The following is a 24082-nucleotide window of genomic DNA, read 5'->3' on the forward strand; positions in this document are numbered from 1 at the left end:
AGGGCAGGAACCATTTCTTTTTTATCTTTGGCTCCCCAGTGCCTGGAACATAATAGGCACTTAATACTTGGTAAAATATATGAATTCGGTTTGAACAGAGAGTACCCAAATTAGGGTGAGGTGTCCATTAAAACTTTATATGCATCCCAAAGCATCCAGAAATGTTCCTTTCCTTCATTTCTCCCCTTTTCCCCTCTTCCAAGGAGGTCTATCCTTTGGGGCTGGAGGGAAATAACAGGATTGTTTCTGGGAATGGGGATTTGAGAAAGGTCAAGGAAGAGGCCCATTCTTGACTGGAGCATTCCAATCCCTTTGTTGTGCCTGCCCTGCGGAGGCCAACAGATGAGGGTTAATGCCTTTCTGAGGCCTGAAGGAGGCCTCCTCTTTTCCCACCCCTTTCCCCAAGATGGCAGTAGTGTGAAGGACGAAGAGAAGGACCCTGCAGTAGCCTGCCAAGGCCCATTGTACAGCTTCCCTACACTTTTGTTATAAACAGAATTCAGTTGAAGACCAAATCGTTTCTTTGACTGTCAGGCTGAAATATTAGCTTACATGGCACTGCTTATATTCAGGGACTACAGATCTGAATGGTTTTCCCAATTGCCTAAAGTAGAACAACAAACATTTATTAAGTTCCTAAAAGCAGAATTGATATGCCAGTTCAGTTAACTCCTAATTCTTCCAAAATTATTTAGATCTATCTCGTCTTTGAGGGGGGGAAACTTAAATTTCTCTCTTTGATATCAAGGAGTCATAGATTTAAATCATGGGGAACTTTTCTTCTTTGGGAGAGGCTTAAATTTCTATTTTATAATAAGAAGTCCATAGATTTAAAGCTGGGAGGAAACTCTCTTCTTTGGGAGGGAGACCTAATTTTCTCTCTTTTATATCAAAATCGTAGGTTTAAATGTGGGGAAACTTTTCTTCTTTGGGGAAGCCTTAAATTTCTCTCTTTTATATCAAAGTCATAGATTTAAAGCTGGGAAGAACCTCTCTTCCTTGGGGGGGGACTTAATTTTCTCTCTTTTATATCAAGGAGTCATAGATTTAAAGCTGGGGGAACCTCTCTCCTTTGGGGAGGGCTTAATTTTCTCTCTTTTACATAAAACTTATAGATTTAAATCTGGAGGAACTTTTCTTCTTTGGGGGAGGCTTAAATTTCTCTCTTTTATATCAAAGGCATACATTTAAAGTTGGGAAGAACCTCTCTTCCTTGGGGGGGGGAGATTTAATTTTCTCTCTTTTATGTTAAAGTCATAGATTTAAATCTAGAGGAACTTCTCTTTTTGGGGAGATTTAAATTTCTCTCTTTTATATCAAAGTCATAGAATTAAAGTTGGGGGGACTTTTCTTCTTTGGGGGAGGCTTAAATTTCTCTCTTTTATATCAAAGTCATAGATTTAAAGTTGGGAAGAACCTTTCTTCCTTGGGGGGGGGAGATTTAATTTTCTCTCTTTTATGTCTAAGTCATAGATTTAAATCTGGAGGAACTTTTCTTCTTTGGGGGAGGCTTAAATTTCTCTCTTTTATATCAAAGGCATAGATTTAAAGCTGAGGGAACCTCTCTTCTTTGATGGGGAGATTGAAATTTCTCTCTTTTATATCAAAGTCATAGATTTAAATTTGGGGGAACCTCTCTTCTTTGGGGGGGATTTGAATTTCTCTCATATCAGTCACAGATTCAAAGCTGGGAGGAACCTCTCTTCTTTGGTGGGAGAAGACTTAGTTTTCTCTCTTTTATATTGAAGTCATAGATTTAAATCTGGAGAAACTTTTTTTCTTTGGGGGAGGCTTAAATTTCTCTCTTTTATATTAAAGTCATGGATTTAAAGTTGGGAAGAACCTCTCTTCCTTGTGGGGGGAGAATTAATTTTCTCTATTTTATGTCAAAGTCATAGATTTAAATCATGGGGAACTTTTCTTCTTTGGGAGAGGCTTAAATTTCTATTTTATAATAAGGAGTCCATAGATTTAAAGCTGGGAGGAACCTTTCTTCTTTAGGGGGGAGACACTTAAATTTCTCTCTTTTATATCAAAATCATAGATTTAAAAGGTAGGGGAATCTCTCTTCTGTGGGAGGAGGTTTAATTTTCTCTCTTTTATATCAAGGAGTCCATAGATTTAAAGCTGGGAGGAACTTCTTTTCTTTAGGAGGAGACTTAAATTTTTTTCTTTTATATCAAAGTCATAGATTTAAATCTGGGGGGAACCTCTCTTCTTTGGTGGGGAGATTTAAATTTCTCTCTTTTATATCAAAGTTATAGATTTAAAGCTGGGAAGAACCTCTCTTTTTTTGAGGGGGGGAAACTTAATTTTCTCTCTTTTATATCAAAGTTATAGATTTAAATCTGGGGGAACTTTTCTTCTTTGGGGGAGGCTTAAATTTCTCTTTTATATCAAGGAGTCTATAGATTTAAAGATGGGAGGAACCTTTTCTTTAGGGAGAAGACTTAAATTTTTCTCTTTTATATCAAAGTCATAGATTTAAAGCTGGAAAGAACCTCTCTTCCTTGGGGGGGGGGACTTAATTTTCTCTCATTTATATCATGGTCATAGATTTAAATCTGGGGGAACCTCTCTTCTTTGGTGGGGGAGATTTAAATTTCTCTCTTTTATATCAAAGTCATAGATTTAAAGTTGGGAAGAACCTCTCTTCCTTGGGAGGGGGGGAAACTTAATTTTCTCTCTTTTATATCAGAGTTATAAATTTAAATCTGGGGGAACTTTTCTTCTTTGGGGGAAGCTTAAATTTTTTTCTTTTATATCAAAATCATAGAATTAAAGTGGGGGAACTTTTCTTCTTTGGGGGAGGTTTAAATTTCTCTTTTATATCAAGGAGTCCATAGATTTAAAGCTGGGAGGAACCTCTTTTCTTTAGTGGGGGGGGGGAGACTTAAATTTTTCTCTTTTATTCAAAGTCATAGATTTAAAGCTGGGAAGAACCTCTCTTCCCTGGGGGGGGGGAGACTTAATTTTCTCTCTTTTATATCAAAGTCGCAGAATTAAATTTGGAGAAACCTCTCTTCTTTGGGGGAGGCTTAAATTCCTCTTTTATATCAAGGAGTCCATAGATTTAAAGCTGGGAGGAACCTCTCTTCTTTAGGGAGAGATTTAAATTTCTCTCTTTTATATCAAGGAGTCCATAGATTTAAAGCTGGGAGGAACCTCTTTTCTTTAGGGGGAGACTTAAATTTTTTTCTTTTATATCAAAGTCATAGATTTAAATCTGGGGGAATCTCTCTTCTTTGGTGGAGAGATTTAAATTTCTCTCTTTTATATCAAAGTCATAGATTTAAAGCTGGGAAGAACCTCTCTTTTTTGAGGGGGGGAAACTTAATTTTCTCTCTTTTATATCAAAGTTATAGATTTAAATCTGGGGGAACTTTTCTTCTTTGGGGGAAGCTTAAATTTCTCTTTTATATCAAGGAGTCCATAGATTTAAAGATGGGAGGAACCTCTTTTCTTTAGGGGGAGACTTAATTTTTTTCTTTAATATCAAAGTCATAGATTTAAATCTGGGGGAACCTCTCTTCTTTGGTGGGGGAGATTTAAATTTCTCTCTTTTATATCAAAGTCATAGATTTAAAGTTGGGAAGAACCTCTCTTCCTTGGGGGAGGGGAGAGACAACTTTCTTTATTTTATGTGAAAGTCATAGATTTCAATCTGGGGGAACTTTTCTTCGTTGAGAGAGGTTTAAATTTCTATTTTATATCAAGGAGTCCATAGATTTAAAGCTGAGAGGAACTTTTCTTCTTTAGGGGGGAGAGACTTAAATTTCTCTCTTTTATAACAGTCATACAATTAAAGTTGGGGGAACTTTTCTTCTTTGGGGGAGTTTAAATTTCTATTTTATATCAAGGAGTCCATAGATTTAAAGCTGGGAGAAACCTCTTTTCTTTAGGGGGAGATTTAATTTTTTTCTTTTATATCAAAGTCATAGATTTAAATCTGGGGGAACCTCTCTTCTTTGGTGGAGAGATTTAAATTTCTCTCTTTTATATCAAAGTCATAGATTTAAAGCTGGGAAGAACCTCTCTTTTTTGAGGGGGGGAAACTTAATTTTCTCTCTTTTATATCAAAGTTATAGATTTAAATCTGGGGGAACTTTTCTTCTTTGGGGGAAGCTTAAATTTCTCTTTTATATCAAGGAGTCCATAGATTTAAAGATGGGAGGAACCTCTTTTCTTTAGGGGGAGACTTAATTTTTTTCTTTAATATCAAAGTCATAGATTTAAATCTGGGGGAACCTCTCTTCTTTGGTGGGGGAGATTTAAATTTCTCTCTTTTATATCAAAGTCATAGATTTAAAGTTGGGAAGAACCTCTCTTCCTTGGGGGAGGGGAGAGACAACTTTCTTTATTTTATGTGAAAGTCATAGATTTCAATCTGGGGGAACTTTTCTTCGTTGAGAGAGGTTTAAATTTCTATTTTATATCAAGGAGTCCATAGATTTAAAGCTGAGAGGAACTTTTCTTCTTTAGGGGGGAGAGACTTAAATTTCTCTCTTTTATAACAGTCATACAATTAAAGTTGGGGGAACTTTTCTTCTTTGGGGGAGTTTAAATTTCTATTTTATATCAAGGAGTCCATAGATTTAAAGCTGGGAGAAACCTCTTTTCTTTAGGGGGAGATTTAATTTTTTTCTTTTATATCAAAGTCATAGATTTAAATCTGGGGGAACCTCTCTTCTTTGGTGGAGAGATTTAAATTTCTCTCTTTTATATCAAAGTCATAGATTTAAAGCTGGGAAGAACCTCTCTTTTTTTGAGGGGGGGAAACTTAATTTTCTCTCTTTTATAGAAAAAGTTATAGATTTAAATCTGGGGGAACTTTTCTTCTTTGGGGGAAGCTTAAATTTCTCTTTTATATCAAGGAGTCCATAGATTTAAAGATGGGAGGAACCTCTTTTCTTTAGGGGGAGACTTAATTTTTTTCTTTTATATCAAAGTCATAGATTTAAATCTGGGGGAACCTCTCTTCTTTGGTGGGGGAGATTTAAATTTCTCTCTTTTATATCAAAGTCATAGATTTAAAGTTGGGAAGAACCTCTCTTCCTTGGGGGAGGGGAGAGACAACTTTCTTTATTTTATGTGAAAGTCATAGATTTCAATCTGGGGGAACTTTTCTTCGTTGAGAGAGGTTTAAATTTCTATTTTATATCAAGGAGTCCATAGATTTAAAGCTGAGAGGAACTTTTCTTCTTTAGGGGGGAGAGACTTAAATTTCTCTCTTTTATAACAGTCATACAATTAAAGTTGGGGGAACTTTTCTTCTTTGGGGGAGTTTAAATTTCTATTTTATATCAAGGAGTCCATAGATTTAAAGCTGGGAGAAACCTCTTTTCTTTAGGGGGAGATTTAATTTTTTTCTTTTATATCAAAGTCATAGATTTAAATCTGGGGGAACCTCTCTTCTTTGGTGGAGAGATTTAAATTTCTCTCTTTTATATCAAAGTCATAGATTTAAAGCTGGGAAGAACCTCTCTTTTTTTGAGGGGGGGAAACTTAATTTTCTCTCTTTTATAGAAAAAGTTATAGATTTAAATCTGAGGGAACTTTTCTTCTTTGGGGGAAGCTTAAATTTCTCTTTTATATCAAGGAGTCCATAGATTTAAAGATGGGAGGAACCTCTTTTCTTTAGGGGGAGACTTAATTTTTTTCTTTTATATCAAAGTCATAGATTTAAATCTGGGGGAACCTCTCTTCTTTGGTGGGGGAGATTTAAATTTCTCTCTTTTATATCAAAGTCATAGATTTAAAGCTGGGAAGAACCTCTCTTTTTTTGAGGGGGGGGAAACTTAATTTTCTCTTTTTTATATCAAAGTTATAGATTTAAATCTGGGGGAACTTTTCTTCTTTGGGGGAAGCTTAAATTTCTCTTTTATATCAAGGAGTCCATAGATTTAAAGCTGGGAGGAACCTCTTTTCTTTAGGGGGAGACTTAATTTTTTTCTTTTATATCAAAGTCATAGATTTAAAGTTGGGAAGAACCTCTCTTCCTTGGGGGAGGGGAGAGACTTAATTTTCTTTATTTTATGTGAAAGTCATAGATTTCAATCTGGGGGAACTTTTCTTCTTTGAGAGAGGTTTAAATTTCTATTTTATATCAAGGAGTCCATAGATTTAAAGCTGGGAGGAACCTCTTTTCTTTAGGGGGAGACTTAATTTTTTTCTTTTATATCAAAGTCATAGATTTAAATCTGGGGGAACCTCTCTTCTTTAGGGGGAGACTTAATTTTCTCTTTTTTATATCAAAGTCATAGATTTAAAGCTGGGAAGAACCTCTCTTCCTTGGGGGGGGGGGGAGACATAATTTTCTCTCTTTTATATTAAAATCATAGAATTAATGTTGGGGGAACTTTTCTTCTTTGGGGGAGGTTTAAATTTCTCTTATATCAAGGAGTCCATAGTTTTAAAGCTGGGAGGAACCTCTCTTCTTTAGGGGGAGACTTAAATTTCTCTCTTATATCAGTCATAAATTTAAAATTGAGAAGAACCTCTCTTCCTTGGCGGGGTGGGGGGCCTTAATTTTCTCTCTTTTATATCAAAGACATAGATTTAAAGCTGGAAGAACCTCTCTTCTTTGGGAGGAAGACTTAATTTTCTCTTATATGTCAAGGAGTCATAGATTTAAATCTGGGGGAACTTTTCTTCTTTGGGGGAGGCTTAAATTTCTCTCTTTTATATCAAAATCATAGATTTAAAGCTGGAGAACTTCTCTTCTTTGAGGAGGAGGCTTAAACTTCTCTTTTATATCAAGGAGTCCATAGTTTTAAGGCTGAGAGGAACCTCTCTTCTTTAGGGAGGAGACTTAAATTTCTCTCTTTTATATCAAGGAGTTATAGATTTAAAGCTGGTAGAAACCTCTCTTCTTCGGGGGAGGGGGAGAGGCTTAAATTTCTCTTTTATATCAAAGTCATAAATTTAAAGCTGGGAAAAACCTCTCTTCTTTTGAGGGGGGAGATTTAAATTTCTCTCTTTCGTATCAAAGTCATAAATTTAAAGCTGGGAAGAATCTCTCTTTTTTTGAGGGGGGAGATTTAAATTTCTCTCTTTTATATCAAAGTCATGGAATTAAAGCTGGGAGGAATCTGTCTTTCTTTTGGGGGGGGAGACTTAAATTTCTCTCTTTGATATCAAGGAGTCATAGATTTAAAGCCTGGAGCAACTTCTCTTCTTGGATGGGGGAGACTTAATCTTCTCTCTTTTATATCAAAGTCATAGATTTCAAGCTGGGAGCAACCTCTTTTCTTGGAGGGGAAGACTTAATTTTCTCTCTTTTATATCAAGGAGTTACAGATTTAAAAGTGGGAGGAACCTCTCTTCTTTGACGGGGGAGATTTCTCTTTTATATCAGTTATAGAATTAAAGCTGGGAGGAATCTCTTCTTTTGGGGGGGAGACTTAAATTTCTCTCTTCCATATCAAGGAGTCAGATTTAAAGCTGGGGGAACCTCTCTTCTTTTGGGGGGGAGGCTTAAATTTCTCTTATATCAATAAGTCATAGATTTAAAGCTAGAAGGAACCTAAGAGATAATTTAGTGCCATCCTCCCATTTTACAGAAAAGAAAGCAGGCCAAGATTAACTAATTTGTCCAAGATTTTCCCTCTGGTAATTAGCAAAGCCAGAATTTGAAACTTACCTTAGCCTTCTGCCATATTTTCCTCCCTTTTACCAAGAATAAGAGAGACGGACATTACATTATTTTCTGTAGTTAGCTGTCTTCTACTCAGTCCCCCATCATAGTATGGAGGTGACTATGGTTCACAAAAGCTATAGCAATAAATAATAGCTAGATATTTAAAATAAATTGTATACGTTTATAAATGTTTTAAAAGTGCTTTTACAAATATTACCTCATTTTATCCTCCCAACCACTCTGGGAGGTAGGTGCTATTAATATGCCCATTTTACAGATGAGGAAACTCAGGCAGAGAAAGGTTAAGTGACCCAAAGTCACACAGCTAGTCAATGTCTGAAGCTGAATTTGAACTCGGGTTTTCTTGACTCCAGGCCCAGAATTCGCGCCACTGCAGCCCCACCTAGCTGCCTAAACTCTGTTAGGATTTGAGTCAGGACCTGGAGACCTATTGTAGTATCTCTGCCACTCAAGGACCGGCCCATCTAAGTTCAGAGAATCTCATTGCCACATTGGCCAGAAGGCCATGCATTTTGTGGCGGTGCTAAGTCTCCAATACCATGTAAGATGTAAAAGCAAAATGATCTACTTTAATGAAGGGAATACATACACCAACAGGTGATCTAGTGGATAGCATCATAATTCTTGACTTAGGAAGACCTGAATTCAGATCCTGCCTCATCTACTTAGTAACTGTGTGACCCCGGAAGAGTCACTTCTCTTTCCCTTTTCTTCATCTATAAAATGAGGGATTGGACTCAGAGCCTTAAAGGTCCCTTCCTGCTCTCTGAAATGACAGATCTTTGAAGTATTCACTTAATAATGAAATGTGGCTGTTTCAATGCAATAATGGAATGAACGCCGGTCTTAAAGTAAGGACACCCAAGTCCTGCTTATTTGCCAGACCTTGGACAAATCAGTGGCTCATCTGCAAAATGGGGATAGATAATGGTTGCTTTTAAGTTGCTGAGAAGAAAGCATTTTGCCTATAGAAAAGGAGATAGCCAGTGAAGAACTTCCCATCTCCTACCTCCACGTCTTTGCATGGGTTGTCCGCTATACCTAGAAGGAGCCTTCTATTCACTCTGCTTCTTGGAATCCCAATCTCCCTTCAGAATCCCATTTAACTGCCACCTTTGATTTTTCAAGAGGATTTCCTGCTATTATTATTATTTAATATCTTTATTAATAGCTTTACTTCCAAAACTACTCTATAAATACTCATCTGTATACCCATTGTATATCTGCATCCCCCCAACTGTCCCAAATGTAAGCTTCTTGAGCACAGGGCCTATTTCATTCTTGTCTTTGTATCCTCGATGTCTAACGGCCCCCGGTACATAGTAGGTACTTTTTAAATACTTGCTGTTGAACAAATGAAAGCTGGGTAGCAGAGGGAACTAAATCAAGGATTAGAAATGTGTTGCCTCAGCGATCAGTAAATGTGAGGATTGACTACGTCATAATAATGCTCATGAAGAGAAGGATATCTGAATACCGCTACATCTTCCTTGTCACACTGACACGGTATACCATAACCTCATGAAACAAGACAGCAAGTAAAACTAAGGCAGGCAAGTATCTCTCAACCCTGATTCCAAAAGAAGGGTCCCTCTTGAGTGACACACCTAGGACGATGGCAGTAAAGAACAATGGAGCACAAACTAGGAGGACATGAAGATCTTATGCTCTTAGAACCCATCCATTCCTACCTGTTAGCTGGGACAGTATTGGCAGAAGACTGTTGATAGTTCCTCTTCATTGTGTCCTCCCATCCAGCAGGGAATCTGGCTGCTGAAGTGATAGCATTTTGGATAGAAAGATCTGCTGGTATTGCTTGGGATACCTTCACACATCTCCCTCCTCCCCACTCCCGTTAAGAAACAGATGGGAAATCAAGACTGTCCAGCTAAGCCAAAGCCTTTCTGAGATGAAGGGTGTGACACGGGAAGGCCATTCCATTGGGAAGGCGGAAGGAAATCTTCCTAGCAGTACATGTTATACAGGACAAAGCACACGTAGTTTTCAGGCTGTAATTTCACGTGTGTAAACCCCAGGTGTCAGTTGGTATTGGTAATGGGAAGGAAGAAATATGATAAGAACCAAAGGAAGGCTACCAGCTATTGGATAGAGTGTTGATCGATTGACTGGATGATCCTTCATAGAAAGAAAAACATGGACTAAGATGACTCGGAATGAGAGGCCATGGAGGGGTCATGAATTCAACCTAAGTACCAAACTCCTCCCTATCCTCCAGGGGACAAAATTATAAGATGAATTATTTCAATATCTCAAGTATCCGGGATGTCCCCGGTGTATACAGCACCTCTCCGCCCATGCAGATCCCAACCCCATCCACGCTCCATGCTTTCATGAGTTGCTATGGCTAAAAAATTAAAATTCAGAACGATCACCTCATGGTCCATTTTTTTCTGATGCTGTGCTTCTTTTCAAACTTAGCTAGGCTGGCCTGATATGACAGACAGTCTGTTGCCAACTTGATAGTATCTGCTGAAGTGACACGGGGCTCCAGAACCTAACCCCAGCCAGCGTGGAGCTCGGTCGAAGTGCCGCCAACACAATGTGTGTTGTTTATAACTCACCTTCACAGGTTCTTGTTGCCCTTCGTGCCTGTCTGTGCTATTCATTGCACAAACTTGCATTCAGTAGGTGTTTAACCAATGTTGAAATGAGCGTAAGCTCTTTAAAGGCAGTGGTAGCACCAAGTAGGTGCTTATTGAATTTAGTTGTTGACCAAGGCTTTACCGAGTGTACAAATGGAACTCGCTAACAAATGAAAGAACCATCTCACTAGTTTATTAGCCATCTGGGTCTCATTTTCTTCCTCGGGAAAATTTAAATCATTTCAACCTCTATTTATTAAGGACACTATGCTGGGCTTGGGGTGGGAGTGGATGTCAAACTAGATTTTTCCTAAAGTTCTTTCTGCCTCGCTGGGACACCGCTGTGGTACCCAACAAAGACGTGTGGAAAAATCTGAAACACGTAAAGGGACCTTTGGTACAACCATTCCCCCAGGCCGGCATCGTCAGTAAGGTGTAAATAAGCATCCTGGAATGAAGTGGTAGAACTATGGAAATACTTCCCCCTGCTGGCCAACTGGGGAGATACAACAAGCCCTGGTTAAAAGCAGACTAGCCCCAGCTATGGTTGGTCACTGATGTATAAATTTTAAACAGGTCAATCTAAAGGTTAATAGAGGGATATCCACAGCAGAGGGGTAGAAGGGTGCTTTCTTTGAGCTGTTTAAGAGCAACCAAGGGACTCTTCTTGCCAAGGCTAACACCTCTCTGTTTGTCCCCTTGATGTTCCAAGTGTTCTGGGGCTTTGAACTTTGCATCAGTTAGCTCTTCTCTCCCCTTCTCTTCTCTGTCTCTGTCTCTGTCTCTCTCCTAGATCCTTCCTGAAGAACAGCTTCTAGGGTTCCCCCATCCTTAAACCTTTCACCAGACTCTGCCAAGCCCTGAGGTTACAAACATGTCTTTCTCACTTTCACTTACAAACTGTGGGGAGGAAATACCTACATTCATCTCCCTCACCATTCACTCACTTCTCAGCCCCTACCCATCTGGGCTGCTGACCAATCACTCCTTCATTGAAATTGCTCCCTCCAAGCCCTGTGTTTGTGTGAGTGGAATCCTCCCACATGCCAACTATTAGTCATTCCCTTTTGGTTGTAAGGGTTCTAAGGAGGGAGAAGCTATTACTTTGAACCAGTGAGGTAGAGTAAAAAGAGTGCTAATGAGAGTTCAAATCCCAGCAGGAAAACCACTAGCTTTATGACCTTGTGGGTCACCTGTGCCTCAGTTTCCTCAATTGTAAAATGAGGTTAACAGCACCAGTGGCACTCACTCCAGAGAGTTGTTGGGAGGCTCTGTGGGAAACGAAGTGATTTTTTTCTACTGTAAAGTGCTGGATATGCCCACAGAAGGCAGACCATTCCACTCTTGGCCAGGTCAATAGCTTTTCAATGCCTTAGAATCTTTGAGTGATGCATTTATTGAATGACTGAAGCCTTTGAGTGAACTAGAAAGTAGAGCTGGTAGCAAAAGAAGAAAAGATGGACTAAAAAAGCTTACCTTAAACACCTGCTAAGTCTGACATCCCAAATCTATAGGAACTGGTAGAAAGGTATAAGAGTAAGAGTCATTTTCTGATAGAGAAGTGGTGAAAGAATAGGAACAGGAAGATTTGGAAATAAGAAAAGTCTCACTAGCCATCTGAAAGTGTTTAAGATCCCTAATAATCAGAGAATGGAAATTAAAACCCTTAAATATCTTCTCGTGACTATCAAATCAACCAAGGTGGGAAAAAGTCGGGGGCGGGGGGACCCTTAATGTTGGTGAGCCTTCTGGGGAAACAGACACATTCATTCACTGTTGGTGGAACTATGGGCTGGTCCCGCTGTTTGGGGAAATAGTAGGGAATTATAGAAGTGACAAAACTGTTTGCAATCTTTGACTCAGAACCCACTAGAGGCTTCTACTCCAAGGAGGTTAGTAACAAGAAGAAAATCCCCATCTAGATAAAAAAAAAAAGTATTCACAGCAGCACTATTTGTAATAGCAAAAGGTTGGAAATACAACTCTACGCCAGACAACCAGGGCATGGCTGAGTGAATTGTGGTACGGGAATGTAATGGAGTATTATTGTGCTGTAAGGATGACCGATATGAAGAATTACCAGAACTATGGTTAGACTCGACTGAAATGATGCAGTGGAAAAAGAATAACCAAAAGAAATACAAAATGACACGAGGTAAATGAAGACAACATCCAAAGGCTACAGAACTGGGGTTAAATACACTGGACCGCGTTGGCGGTACCTCATTAAAAATCAGAGCACGCAGGCTTTCTTTCTTTGAACAAAAGGCAAATTTCCAAAGTGGACGGTGGCCTGTACTATCACCCTTACGGGTTCCTTTGCTGAATTGTTTGGAATTTTCTCGTGGGTGTTTGCAAAACGTCCCTTCGGAAATTTTTATAAACATGATTCTGTCCCTGCCACGAGGGCCTGCGTTCTCATAAGATAATCTCTAGAAAAAAAGAGATGAAACAAAAGCTTTGCTGAGTGAACATCTTTATGCTGCATTGCAATTGGGCTAAACTAAGACTGCAAATTACAAACTTTCCCACCCGCTCATTTCCAGCTTTTCAAAGAGATATACAACAAACACCAAAGGGATCGCTTTGGGTACTTTTGCCCAGGGAGGCCATCTCGTTGGGCTTTAAAGATAATCTATTTCAAAACTGTCAAGTGTACTTGACACGGGTAAAGAGGCAAAGTGTTTCCTAAGGAGCTCTAGGGCCTTGTTATTCCTGGCGTGTAGGAACTTCTCGGTTTTCAGCTCATTCTTGACAACCTCTAGCTCTCTCTGAATTTTTTGGATCTCTACTTTATACTGCAATTTCACCTTTTCCCTCAGGGCGGCATTGCCAGCCTCGATTTGCTGCTTCAACTTTTTCACCTCTTCTTTTAATTCTTTGTTTTCTAGGTCCAGTTTCTGGATGAGCTGCTTGGCCTGGAGGAGGGCCTCGCTCAGGTTCTTCACGTCTATGGATTTTTCCGAGATGTCGTTCTTGAGGGCTCGGAGCTCGCGATCTTTTCGCAAGCTGTCCTTGTGGGCAGCTTGGAGGTGCAGGGTCTTGAAGCCGATCTCTTTTTTGGATTTCAGGAGTTCTCGTTCGGCGTTTTCGAAGTCGTTTTCTATTTTTTTGCATTTGGCATTCAGCTCCTCCAGCTCGGCGTTCAAAAAGGCCAGCTGAAGTTTTTGAGAAATGCCTTCTGCGTGCTTTTTTTGCGCTTCTTGTCGCAAAGCTGCTAATTCCTTTGCATTCCAGATACAATGACCTTCTGTTCTCATGGAGCTTTCTTCGCTTCCAACATTCAAATCAGCTGCATCCCAGCAGGCAGAATTCCTCTCGGCTTGCTTCTTTGAAATGTTTATCTTTCTCTCAGTTAACTTGGGTTCAGATTCTGGTTCAATTAGCGGGGAAATGAATTCTTTCCTCTTCAATTTCTTTTCTTCTTGGAACTTTTTAATTGCCAAATTATACATTTCTTCCACTCCCTTTGCTTGGTCGAAAGCCAGTTGTGGAGAAAAAGGTTCAGGCTGATTAGCTTGCTTAAAAAAATCCTGGGGAGTAAAACAAGGTATAAACAACTTCTCCACCCAGTGCTTTCCATTAGTCTCCATTTCTACGCTACCTTCTGCCTGTTCCTGAAAAACAAAATGAGATCAAGGCAAATCTTTACAATGATAGCCTGGAGCAAAGAGGGCTGGCCTGGGAGTAGGGCTGCCAACCCACTGGTAACTGACCAGTTTGCCCAGGATTTGGTCCCTGGCTCTAAATAAATAAATGCTCATCGGATTCTACTGGATTAGCCCTAGGTTGAGGCAGAAATTTGGGGGTTTTTAAGAATTTGAGTGAGGCCATTATCTAAAAGCTGAGGTAAACTAAATTAGGGCTAAGGGAAAGGAGCTGTGGGGAGGGGAGGAGAGAGGGATTGCTATGACTGAACTATCTTAATATGGCCTTTTTTTAATGGCTATCCTTTTGGTAACCCTGCCAGGGAGTGGGGAGACTTGGGTTCCGGTACCAGCTTCAAATACCAATGACACTCTGAAGTGAGTTACAGATCCCTCTCCGAACCGGCTAGAAAAGATGCTAAGAGATGGGGGAAATCACTGTCGAAGTGGCTGTGGGAAAAGAGGTATCCTAATTCCCTACTGGTGGAGCTGTGAATTGATTTAACCATTCTGGAAAACAATGTGGAATTATGCAAGAAAAAATAAATAATTCATAGCCTTTGACCCAGAGATTCCACTACTGGAGCTATATTCCAAGGAGGTTACTGACAGCAAGAAAAAGAAAAGGGCCATATGTACAAAAATGCTCACAGCAGCATTATTTGTGATAACAAAATCCACGTCTGGAGACTGAGGACTGGCTGACCAAATTGTGGTATGTGAATGTAAGAGTAAAGAAGGAGAGGCAGGCTGTCTCAGGAGGGGGTGGGTTCCCCTCCTCCCTGGAGGCCTCCAAGCAAAGTTTGGATAACCACTTGTCAAGTACATGTCAGATGGGGGAGGATTTATTTGGGGTTCGCTTTAGATTAGATGGTTGCTGAGGTCCCTTCCAGTGCTCCAAATCTGTGATTCTGAGGATATGAAGAATTCAGAGAAACATGGAAAGCTTGTATGAACAGAAGGAGAGCGAAGAAAGCAAAGCCAAAAGAATATACACAGTGACCACGACAATGTGCATAAAGTCAACACAGAGAAGCGGCAACAACGCACATCAAATACAAGTCAGTGTTAGTACCATACCGTCAGAGTCCAAAGATACAACCCTCCTTTCTCTTAACAATTGATAATCTGTTGGGATGGGGGTGGGGGGTCGTACCCTGTAAAGGAGTTTGTTGAAAAGTGTCTGTTTTGTCAGAAAGAAAGTGGAACAATAAATTCTAAAATGATTTTCAAATGAAATGATGAGGTTGGACTACGATGATGAAGATCCCTCGCAGCTCTGGCCTTTATAATCCCATAAAACAGAACCAAGTAAAAAGACTATTATGGGTATTTCCCATAAGATGGTTACATCTTTTTACATCAGAGTCACAAGGGAAGCCAAGAGCAAATATAAGGAGCCCTAAACTGTTTTGTCATCATGAAAACGGTTAAAAAGCTAATTTAGTCCTAGTCAACATTCTTCTGCTTCTACTATGTCTAAATTGTTTCGAGCACTGTTGGGTTCCTTTATTGTTTCTTCATTTTTTTTCCCACTGAGTGAAATGCAAAGGCTTAATGCAAGGCAAGATAGCTTTTGGTAAAATATACCAAGCAGACTTCCTCATGACAAACTGCCAACTGCCCCTCTGTCTTGACCTGTAAATTCCTGCTATTCCAGTCCCAGGCTCTGCTCAGAAGCAAAGCTGCCAAGTATACAGAATCCTATCAGCTTGTGCCGCCATTTCAGGATGAGAACCGGTATCCACATTGAAATGTCCATGCCATCAAATCTCTTTTTTCCTGAGACTAGTAGAAGATTTGGGCACAGTTTCTTGGAGGTGAAAAGCTAGCAAATGAATTCACCAGACAACCAACAGTCCTACTTCTTAGAGAGGGGAGGAGTAAAAGTACAGCCCTGTCAGAGCTTTTAAGCAAATCTAAATCCAACTGTCCAAAATGAGAGGGTGATTATTCCCTTTCAAAAGGATTCTTCCCTTATACAAAAGGATTCCTCTAGGTCCAACTCTCCTGTGTAGGTTTGTTCACAGATCATTAACTGCCTTTGAAGGGAGGGCTGGAGTCAGGACAGAAAAGCTTTACACTAAAGTGTTAGGAGCCACAGGCAACTCAAAGATCAATCAGAAACAAGCATTTTTGAAATGATCTCATAAATCAATGGCAAAATGTGATTTACCCACACACACCCCCTTTCCAGAACCCAGCTTTTAGGTAAAGCAAGAGACATCTTTATTCTTCCCTTCTAAAAATGTCCATTATTGCATCTTAGTCATAAGAACTACAGAGAGTTTAGCGTTACTCCTATTTTCAGTTTTAAATGACAGGGGTTGTGCTTGTCATACTGAAATCACGTAAGAGGAAAGTTGGTCATTGGAAGCGATGGGCATGCCAAAACAACCACAACAATCACAACAACAAACCGACATCACTGACCTGGCGTCCTCGCAGTCACCCCTCGGGTACAAACATTTGAAAAGTTTTGTTTCGAGGTCTGGTACAGAGTTTGGCTCAAAAGTCACATACTAACCTTTACTGGAATGCAGTCAAGCCCTTGTCAAAAATGAAAACTAGCTTTTCTCCTTTTCTAACCTTTACGTTGCTCTTTCCCGCCTCAAAGCAACCTGATTTATTACTGCGATTGGCCTGTTTATAAATGGTGGAAACTAAGTAGTCATAGTCAGAGATTCGGGTAGGTACACAATCTCACTCTCCTCATCCAACAGATGTTGGTTAAAGAGCTCATTGTCTCTCCTCGAATCTCCGCTGGGGTGAAAGGTATGGAAATCGTGGTAATTTATTGTGAAATGTGCATTCGTTTTTAAAGGGAGGGATTCTTTTCTTTTCAAATCAAAGATACCCTTCTCCGTCTTCAAAAGGAATATTTACCATCGAGTCAAGAAGAGAGAAGTGCACATGCAAAACAACCTTGAGCCACTTCCAAAGCAACAAGTAAATCAGTAGTTCTCTAAGGGTGTGATTGTGGCTAGCGTTGGAGAGAGTAGTTTCAGTTGAGTGGTGGGATAGGAAGCCAGATTGCCAGCAGTTGAGAAGTGAGTGGGAGGTCAGGAAATGGAGAGACTAGGGGATAGGAGATAATGCAGAGTAGTTTTGAGGTATGAAATAGGGGAGATGAGGAAGCTCCAGATATCAAGTCATTGGCTGAGAGAATGAGATGGGGATGGTACCGGGACTTAAGCAGAGAGAAGGTTCACCATTAGTGTCCATCACTCTTTTTTCTAAATGATTTCTCTTTTTTTCTTTTTTTGCAGTGGTAAGTGGGAGTAGGAAAGCATCTCATCTGAAGGGGGCTTTTGTTCCCTGGAAGATGCCCAGAGATTAGAAGAATTTGAAACTCATAGGAGATTGCAAATCAGCACAGTGAAAATGTAAAGTGCTTCAAGTAGCTAGGGGCGGAGGGCAAGGTCAGTGGGGCTTCTTCGTTGCCAGTGTGGACGGAAGTACATCCACCTTAAAGGCTGGAAGGGGCAGACCTAAACTACTTTGGATGTCTGAGAATCTATTTTGAAATACCTAGAGGACATGATGCTCCACTGTTCCCAGTGAATGGAGAACAGTGGGAGATCATCCCATCGTTAGAATTGCCTAAGCAGTCTCGGTGACTGACACTGGTCAGAGAGATGTTGCAGAAGGGAATCTGAATTAGGTTTGGAGGTGGGATTACAGGTTTTCTAATGTCCCTTCCAACTGCATGATTTTCTGAAACTTTCCAGTGTTCTCTCGAAGCGCCATCATTTCAGTTACCTAATGGGTCATTTTCAACATAGAAGGCATGGCAGTATGTTGTACTATGGAAAACCAACTCTTTCCCTAAGTGTGGGCTGGTCAAACATAAGAAATTAATTAACTTGTTTTCCAGTCTGGTTCATACTGACATGAGGAGGGGAGAGAAACTGGAAGGAAACAGCCTGAGAAGGAAGGCCATCCTAGTCTTCCTCTACTTCGAGAAAAGCTAGGCAGAGCTGGTTCAGTAGCACGTCCCAAACTCCACGTATGGACATTGTTAGTTAGAAGGTGACTAGTGACCTTCCCCCATCCCCGGGTTTGGGGTTGGAGACTGGGGATTTGCAACTGAGACAGCAAGGCTAAGAATAACTGAATGTTCAAGATCAGTGTTCTTTCCATTATACCACATTGCCCTTTGGACTAAGTGCCTCTGTAGTTCTATGGTAGTTAGGTGATCCCACTTATGGGAGTCATTTAATATAGGAAACAAAGGACCATCATGAAATGGGTTCATCGAGATAGGCTACCACTGGGACCTAGGCTTGGGGAAGAGAAGAGGGGAAAGGCACATTTGGCTATTATGTCCTCCTAAGAAATAAGATTCTGAAGAGATCTCAAAACCAGAAATAGTGGTGAGCCTGAAAAGTATTTGAAAAAGGAGTCAATTTATGTGGTCAGCTCTTACTTTGAGGAAAGGACAAATGTCCATCATTCTTCCCTCGAGTCCCCAGGCTTCGGCTTCTCGACCACCTGTCTGCTTAGCAGATGCAGACCTTGTTCCGTACTCTAGGGAGTCCTGCAAAGTATGTAAATCAGTTTTGGTAAGTTGAGTCACAGTTTAAATATACTCATTTTAAGAGCCCCTCCAAGTATGAAATAAAGGAATCCTATCCCACCCCTCAAATGAACAAACTAGGAAGTTGATTCACTAAGGAAATGGAGTTGCCTTGGGCCTTCCCTCTCCACCCCTACACCTTCCCTCCTCCACCCCTGGGCCTTCCCTCCCCTACTCCCTTTGTATCTTCACCCAAAGATCTTCATTCAAAAGTTGCCTTCGGAGAAATGAAAAAAGCTTCAGAAGTCATTTGAAACACTTCACATATGTTAATCAAATGCCATAAAGCAGGGGACCAGGGGTGGGGAAAGCTTCATTTTTATGCTCAGGTGACCACAGCAAAATCTCAGGTTAAAAGAACTTTCTTCCCCTCACCCCACCCCCCACCCCCCACCCTCTCCAACCTCAGATAACAAAGAGTTGCACTTAACCCATTTACCTGTAATTTTCCATGAACTTCAGAAGCAGAAAGCTTTCTGCCTTTGTGGTTAGGATCTGGAGGGAGGAATGAATGATTCAGCATCAGTTCAGCCCAAGTATGTTCAGTCTACTATAATCAATAAGAGATCCAAAGACAACTTGAAACATACATTCTTATGGCTAATTACCAGAGACAAAGTGATTACCAGTACTGGTGTTCATTTATTCCTTTACTCAGGGGACCCAGAAGCCACCTGCAATTAAACACTGTTAGGACTAATTAGCAGCCAACTCAGGTTCTGCTCTTCCCTGAGTGGAGATGACCCTGGGTTCTGGAAGGCCATGCCAGGACAGCATTGAGGTGCTACCAGTTGGTAACTCAACTCCTTAAGACCCTCCACTAAGAACCAGAAGGACTGGGATATGTATCTGGTGGAAGGAGGTTCAAGACCAACGAAAACAGGCATCTTCAAGGACCTTCATTTTATCTGGCACTTTCCAAAAATTGTAGGGTTCCTCTGTACTACCTCGAGGAGTTTACTAGAATGGGCTCAGTAATCTCAAAGTTCCCTTCCTTGAAATTCTCCAATCCAGCCACGTGGCCTTTTTATCATTCCACATCCAAAACTCCCACAAGTCTTTGCAATGGATGTTCTTTCAGTACCCAGAATGCACTTCTCTCACTTCTGTGTCTTGGAATACCTAGACTCCTTCAAAACAGCTCCAGCCCCCAAGCTGTTGTCTTTCTCCCTGGAAAATTTCTTTATGTTGATTTTGTATAATCCTGCATATGTCTACCCATAGCTGCGCCGATAGAATGTTAGCATCTTGAGGGCAGACAGCGTTTGCCTCTTGTCTTTGAAACCCTCCTGCCTGGCACAATTTCCGGCTGGTAGTTTTAAACAAAGTCTCACGTAATGATTATTTCTGAAACTTTCTGCCTTCCATCTGTGTGAGACTTGTGGATGGGAGTGAGTTGAGTTGCACTCCTCCCCCTATTTATTGCACTTTGTTTTTTCAAATGGCTTTAGTTATCTTTCTAAGGACAATGTGGTACACAGTAGAAAGATAGAGAACCAGGGGTTAAATCACAGCTCTTTCACTTTCTCTGTCACTTGACTTTGGCCAAGTCACTTTTCCATTCGAGGCCTCAATTTCCCCATCTGTGTAATGAAAAGATTATACTACCTGACTTCTAAGCTCCCTTACAGCTTGGACTTCTACGATATGTTTGGCACTGGATTCAATGGTCTATTTCCATTGTAAAAACATTTAGGGCAGCCCTACTGTATGTCAGGGCAGAGACAAAAAGGAAATGTTCCCTACCTTCAAGAAACTGAAATTCTCCTAGGATGTGGGATACAACAGATATAACAATACAAAGCAATTTGAGGGTGCAAGAGAAGCCATTAGAACTGAATGGGTGACTTGACCCTTGGCTGAGACTCAGATAAGATAAGAAATCTAAAGGTAGGGGGTGGCTAGGGGTGCAATGGATAGAGGACCAGCCCTGAAGTCAGGAGGACCTGAGTTCAAATGTGGCCTTAGACACTTTACACTTCCTGGCTGTGTGACCCTGGGCAAGTCACTTAACTCCCATTGCCTCAGCCAAAAAAAAAAAAAAAAAAAAAAAAAGAAAGAAAGAAAGAAAAAAAAAGAAAAGAAAAGAAATTGAGGGGTAGAGGTCAGGAGGGTATGTATTCCAAATATGGAGGAGAGCTTATGCAAAAGGGAAAGAATAAGCATTTATATACCACCTTCTATGTGCCAGACTCTGTGCTAAGCCTATTTTTACAAACATTATCTCATTTGATGCTCACAATAACCGTAGGGAGGCAGTGTTATTATTATCCCCATTTTTACAGATGAGGAAATTGAGGCAAACAGAGGCAAACAGGCTTGTCCTGGATCACACAGCTAGTAAGTGTTGGAGGTTTAATTTAAATTCAGTTCTTCCCAACTCCAGGCCCAGCTCCATTTTACCCATGTGGCTCTAACCACTGCATCACCTTCTGCCCAAGGTAGAATGTGAATTTGAGGAGAAACTATTCGGTTTGTCTGAGTATTAAAAGGGAGTAAAAAGTCTTTTAGGAAAGGCAAGTTGAAGCCCGATTGTGAAGGATTTTAATATCAGGGGAAGGCTTATTTCATCCCAGAGGCACTGGGGAGCTGCTGCAGCTTTTTCAACAAGAGAATGACACTGTCTGATTTGAAAGATTATTCTGGAAGCTAAATGAAGGTGGATCAGAGAGGGGAGAGACTGGAAACTTGGTGATCAGTTAGGAACCGATCGCCAATAATTTAGTTAAAAGGTAATAAGGGCTGAATTAGCTGGTGGCCACGTGAGTGGAGAGAAAGATGCAGATGGGAAAAATTTTTTTTTTTCTGCCACACTTGGCAACTGACTGGATATGATGGGAAAAGTCAAGGTCAACTACAAGGTTAAAACCCTAGTGATTCAAAAGGTAGTGGAGTTATCTCTAGAAATAAGGACATTTGGGGAAAACAGGTTTAGGAGGGAAAGCAATGAGTTGTCTTGCTTATATCTTTTAATCTCCTCTCCAAAGGCAGTGTGGTAGAGTGGATGGGGTGGGGCTTGGGATCGAGAAGACCTGGAATCAAATATGACCTCCAATACTTAAACTTCAAAATTCATGGCAAATTAATGAATGTACTTCAGAGAAATCTTACTACCTCATTATCCAGTGGTAGAGAGAATTCTGCACCTGAGAATACCAACAACGTCACAGATTCTTCACAAATCTCCTTGGAACAATGTCCCCCCCAAAGGCCTCCAGAGCCCTTTACAGAACCAAACTGAGGTCCGGGCACCTTTATCAACTATACCCTTACCCTGACAGCTTCAACAGACAAAGGTTTAATCTTCAGGAAATCAGAACGCCAACCATGCTGGTTAACTGAGATGTTACTATATATACTGTATGATGACACTTCAGAGATACTCTCAGCCCATTGAATATGAGTGATCCAAAATCAAATGGAAAACACTCCAATTAGGGTCCTGCCTTCCTCCTGTCTTGCAGGTTTTATCTTTTCAAAGCATTTTTATGGCCATACTTCTATCTTGAAAAGAATCCAGGATTTCACATTTTCCAGGATCTGAGTACCCCCTCTATTACTGCAGCTTGAGACAACCCCCTCCCCCAGATAACAGTCTTTATATGCTGCGATGGCCAACAAAATTCATTGTCTGCTGGCCAAACTGCCAGTGATGAGCCTCTCTGGTCCCTTAGGCTGCTCCCTGGCAACTCAAAGCCTTTTTTCCATCGCCCAGGATTTGAGCTGTGCCGCCATGGCAAGAGCCCGGAGCCCAAGGTCATCGCCACACCCTCGTCAAGGCTTTCGTGAAGATACATTTTCCTTGTCGCCAAAGACTTATTCATCCCCAATTCAACAAACACCATGGCTAATTCGAGTATGCTTCTGACACCGCCAAACAATTCATCCAGCAACAGCTAAAGCAGTTTGAATAATATTTCTGAGCATTAGCAAGACCCCCATTTTCAAAGGACTTTAGGTTAAACCTTATTTTCCCTCTTTCCTTTTTCATGCTTCATGATTATCATCATCCACATTACCACTGTCTTAATCTTTAAAAGGGAAATGGTTTGAATTTTGCTTTCAAATCGCAGGGGGATGAATGGCCATTTCATATACTCAACTGTTCTCCATGGGTAAATAGACAAAAAAGAAAAAATGACCGATTAAAAAGCTGGCCTTACCTGTAATACCGAGCTACACCCCAAATGCTTTGTTATTAGAGAGAAAGCTCTTGATTTGAAAGGAAAATGGGGGGGGGGGAGGTCTACATGGCCTTAATCAGTTCCAAAAGCATTGCGCAAGTCAATTGGTATGGGAGTCAGATCTTTGGTGCAATGCGGACCTTGCTGCAGCCTTGGAAACGGGCCTGCGCCAATGGCTCACACGCTGCAGATATTGCTGCTGCCATTGCTATGCGGAGCCAGGGCACATTCGCCCCAGCCCCACCCAACACCCTCCCCCCCCATTGTGACATTGCCATTTCTCTCCAGTTCTTGCCCCTTGCCCAGGTGATAATGCCGCAGTCCCCAAAAGAAAGGCCTTGCCCTCTCCCAGGACATTGAGATCAGAGAATGCCAGGATGGGAAGGGCTCACAGAATCCAACTAGTCCAGCCCTGTCATTTGACATTGGGGGAAATCGAGGTGCAGGGTGCAGGGGGAGGGAAAGGACTCTCTTGACCAATGTCACCCCGTTAGTTAATAGCAGGAGTCGGGGCTCCATCCCCGATCCTTAGGATTCTCCCTCCCCCTCCCAAGAGCAGGTTGTTCTTGTCCCCAACCCCCGGGAAGGGCCCTCCCATCCTGGCCGGGGCTGATTAAGAGACGCGCACCCCCCCACCCACCCCCATCCCCCGCCCAGGACAGACAGAGACGCAGTGGCCCCAGCTCAGGGGCAGTGAGGGAGATCGATGGGGTCAGCCCCTCCCTCCCTCCCACCCCCCGCGGGCTGCCCGGGGCATCGGCTTGCCCACCCGGGGACCTACCTGGAGCTTTAGTCGAAGCTGGCTTTTGAGGCAGGCGCCGCCAGGAGGGCTGGCAGGCTGGCAGGCTGGCCTTGGGCTCATCCAGCTTTGGCGCAGGAGCCCCAGCTGAAGCCGGGCCCGAGCCGCAAGGCCCGAGCCACAGCCCGAACCGGCGGGGCCCCTCCACTCTCGGGTCACTGCCTGGGAAATGGCCACCACCCGTGTCCCTGGCACCAGGGCAGAGTGTGGCCCCACTGCAATGCAGCCAGGAAACAGCAGAGCTCCGTTACTTAGCAACCAGCCCTGTAGAATTTAAAGAGACAGAATCCCAGCTCCTGCCTCTGGGGAGAGCTGGAGCCTCCTCCTGCAGAGGAAGCCCCCAGCTCGGAGCATGCTCAGTGAGGGCCTGCAGAACTCAATATGGAGCTGACCAGGAGAGGCCTGAGTCATGCAGGGTGCTAGGCCAAGGCCAAGGCCAAGGGAAGAGGAGGAGGCAGGCTCCTCCGGGGATGCCCACTTGCCCTGACCTCTGCCTGCCCTGCCTAGTGGGAGGCCGGGGCGTTAGCGAAAACCGTGGCTCTGGCCTTCAGAGGATGGGCTAGGCCCACCCTAGGGATCCCCGGTGAGAATTGGCCCTCTCCCTTGTCTT

General features: G+C 41.8%; 1 protein-coding gene and 1 long non-coding RNA gene across 9 annotated transcripts; both read right to left on the reverse strand.

The window, feature by feature from the left end:
- Positions 1 to 692: 692 nt before the first annotated feature.
- On the reverse strand, positions 693 to 6224 carry LOC127542590 (uncharacterized). Of its 7 annotated transcripts, XR_007948742.1 has the most exons (4): positions 5799 to 6224; positions 3456 to 5504; positions 2284 to 2865; positions 693 to 990 (listed from the first exon to the last, which is right to left on the reverse strand). It is a non-coding gene; the product is annotated as an uncharacterized LOC127542590 (long non-coding RNA). The 7 variants fall into 7 exon arrangements; XR_007948741.1 differs by lacking the exon at positions 693 to 990 and having other exon boundaries at positions 2224 to 2307; positions 3334 to 5504; XR_007948744.1 differs by lacking the exons at positions 693 to 990; positions 2284 to 2865 and adding an exon at positions 2873 to 3090.
- A 6498-nt stretch (positions 6225 to 12722) lies between these two features.
- CCDC160 (coiled-coil domain containing 160) lies at positions 12723 to 23725 on the reverse strand. 2 transcript variants are annotated; one of them, XM_051968225.1, is made up of 4 exons: positions 23455 to 23725; positions 18929 to 18984; positions 18340 to 18450; positions 12723 to 13880 (listed from the first exon to the last, which is right to left on the reverse strand). In XM_051968225.1, the coding sequence occupies exons 3-4, from the start codon at positions 18364 to 18366 to the stop codon at positions 12888 to 12890; spliced, it is 1020 nt and encodes a 339-aa protein (XP_051824185.1). In that variant the 5' UTR covers positions 18367 to 18450; positions 18929 to 18984; positions 23455 to 23725; the 3' UTR covers positions 12723 to 12887. The 2 variants fall into 2 exon arrangements, with proteins under 2 accessions (XP_051824185.1, XP_051824186.1); XM_051968226.1 differs by having other exon boundaries at positions 12723 to 13796; positions 23455 to 23724.
- Positions 23726 to 24082: the final 357 nt, after the last annotated feature.

The sequence above is a fragment of the Antechinus flavipes genome, chromosome X (assembly GCF_016432865.1).
Source record: "Antechinus flavipes isolate AdamAnt ecotype Samford, QLD, Australia chromosome X, AdamAnt_v2, whole genome shotgun sequence".
Classification (NCBI taxonomy): Eukaryota; Metazoa; Chordata; class Mammalia; order Dasyuromorphia; family Dasyuridae; genus Antechinus; species Antechinus flavipes.

Coding starts and splice junctions, on each gene's coding strand:
- CCDC160 (XM_051968225.1), bottom strand. CDS start 18,366: ATGATGGACATTTGTCCTTTCCTCAAA. Junction 13,881..18,339: donor ACATTTGTCCTTTCCTCAAA/GTAAGAGCTGAC, acceptor TTTGTTTTTCAG/GAACAGGCAGAAGGTAGCGT.